General features: G+C 38.4%; 1 protein-coding gene across 1 annotated transcript; it reads right to left on the bottom strand.

The window, feature by feature from the left end:
• On the bottom strand, positions 1-1,689 carry LOC112522305 (F-box protein At5g07610). The gene has a single exon (XM_025131440.1). It carries the CDS (start codon positions 1,479-1,481, stop codon positions 189-191), a length of 1,293 nt encoding a protein of 430 aa, XP_024987208.1. The 5' UTR covers positions 1,482-1,689; the 3' UTR covers positions 1-188.
• Positions 1,690-2,085: the final 396 nt, after the last annotated feature.

The following is a 2,085-nucleotide window of genomic DNA, read 5'->3' as shown; positions in this document are numbered from 1 at the left end:
AGTGCATCATTAACTATCCATATCAAACATACATACCTAAGTTTTGAAACTCAAAACCGAAATGACAAAAGAAGGGTGAACACAAAAGTGACTAGCTAAGTACTAAGAAAGGCGAAAACGATGACTATATGTTTAACAAGCACAAAACGAACAACTGTCCCACAAAAAAGGGCAGGTACCATGTTTCATCAGACATGGCAAAGAGACTCGAAAAATTGAAAAGCACCTGGCCATCGGCCTACTTTGGACAAGCCATCATCTGCAACAGAAAACCTAGAGGGCAGAGATATCTCGAGATCATAAAGCTCCTGAAAACTCTTCAACACTATATTGTATCTTACAGCCTTCCCAGGGAATTCCAACACTAGGAATGAGTCTTCTTCCCTTTCTCCCAAAACAAGACAGTGGATTACAAACGATTGAATGGGCCTGAAAATACCAAGGAGGCTCAGTGCTATTCCAGTCGCCTCTGGGAATCTGGTAATAGGCTCGTTAAGATCAATATGGTACTTCACTGACCACCCCGAATAGTCCCTATTCATTTCATGAACATCAAATTTCATACTAAATGGAGGAAATATGTCAATAAACAGCAAGCAGTCACGAGATTCAACTAGAGGATAACAATGCCTCTTGACATTCCAGCCTTCACGCACGATAGGTGTAGGAATTTGATCAAGGCGATCCTCCTCCATCTTTAGATAGAAAATATACCCTTTCTTGTTGATCCAGTGAACTGCATCGTTCCAATAAACCCCACCCATGAACTCTGTGTCAATCTGATTAGGAAAAGGTTTTCCAGACATCTTCCAGCTACCATTTTCTGATGAGTAAATCTCTATATTGTAAAGATGATCACTCCACAAATATCCACGAACACATATAACTTTATAATGAGGTGATTTGAGAGGATCAAAAGCCAACGTCATACCACGAGGCCGCCTTTGAAACCAATCACAACCTTCAAGCTTCGGAAGGGTGGCAACTTGATTGATTGTTGGATTGTAAACATAATACTTGGCATTGTACACAATTTCTTTTGACACCTTGCGGTAATATTCATGCAGGCTATGACAGAGCATTAAACCATTGGAAGAATGCAGAACTACTATACCTGAATTAGTCACATTTCCATGGAAAATCAGGGTTTTGAACGGAGGTTTAACATGTTTTTCTCTATCGAACGGAACGAAGTCATACTTCGGAGGAGTAACATCAGCAATCCGTCGAAGAAACAAACCGCGAGGGGGATTAGGGTTAGGGTTTCGAAGGAGAGCGAAACGCTGGTTTGAAATAAGAGAGCGCCAATGTTTAGATACGCATTTTGATCGCAGGAGTGATCGGATAGGTAATCGTAGCAAGATTTCCGTCAAGACATCGTCGTGAGAAGCTAAATCGGCTGATGATAAAATAACTTCGTGCTCCTCATCATCTACGTTGCGTTTCTTGGACTTACGATACCGCTTTATATTCGTCCTCATCGTCACCGCTTATCTCACTTCTTTCTGTTCTCCGGCGACCACCAAATCACGTCCCGGCAATATATAATTGAATTCCGACCTACCGACGATGACTGTGCATGTTGATTCCGACCATCAATTGCTATCAGTCCCGATTCGAATTGGATTTGTGCGTCCTACGGCACAAATAGAGAAGTACAAGAAAAAAAAGCCCTCTTTTTGAAGACGATATGAAATATTCATCGAACACAAAGTTTTCCATACCTTTTTAATTATTATTATTTTATTTTATTTTTGAAATTTACCTCGACTAATTTCATCGGTCTTTTTGTAGCAAATATGAGTATATTATGACCATACCATACAAATATATTATATACGAATGTGTTATAATTGATTTTATATCATTCGATAAATTTAATTACAATTCCGACTCGTTAATATCAAAATAATTATATCTGAGATTTTGCAATTAAATTTGAAGCATTTAGCTAACCTTTATTATTTATTTCTTATTTGTTTTAATTATTTGATTATGATTTATTAAATGTCATAATAATCTCGTTCAAACATACATTTGAACACCACCCTGCAGGCAATGGCGGATCCAGGATTTTGGTTCAGT

Source organism: Cynara cardunculus, assembly GCF_001531365.2.
Source record: "Cynara cardunculus var. scolymus isolate 2C chromosome LG 1, CcrdV1, whole genome shotgun sequence".
Taxonomy (NCBI): domain Eukaryota; kingdom Viridiplantae; phylum Streptophyta; class Magnoliopsida; order Asterales; family Asteraceae; genus Cynara; species Cynara cardunculus.
Note: the sequence above shows the minus strand (reverse complement) of the source record. Positions and strands in the feature narration are given on the sequence as shown.

Excerpts from the sequence above, each read along its gene's own strand:
- LOC112522305 (XM_025131440.1), bottom strand. The coding sequence starts at position 1,481 with ATGAGGACGAATATAAAGCGGTATCGTAAGTCCAAGAAACGCAACGTA.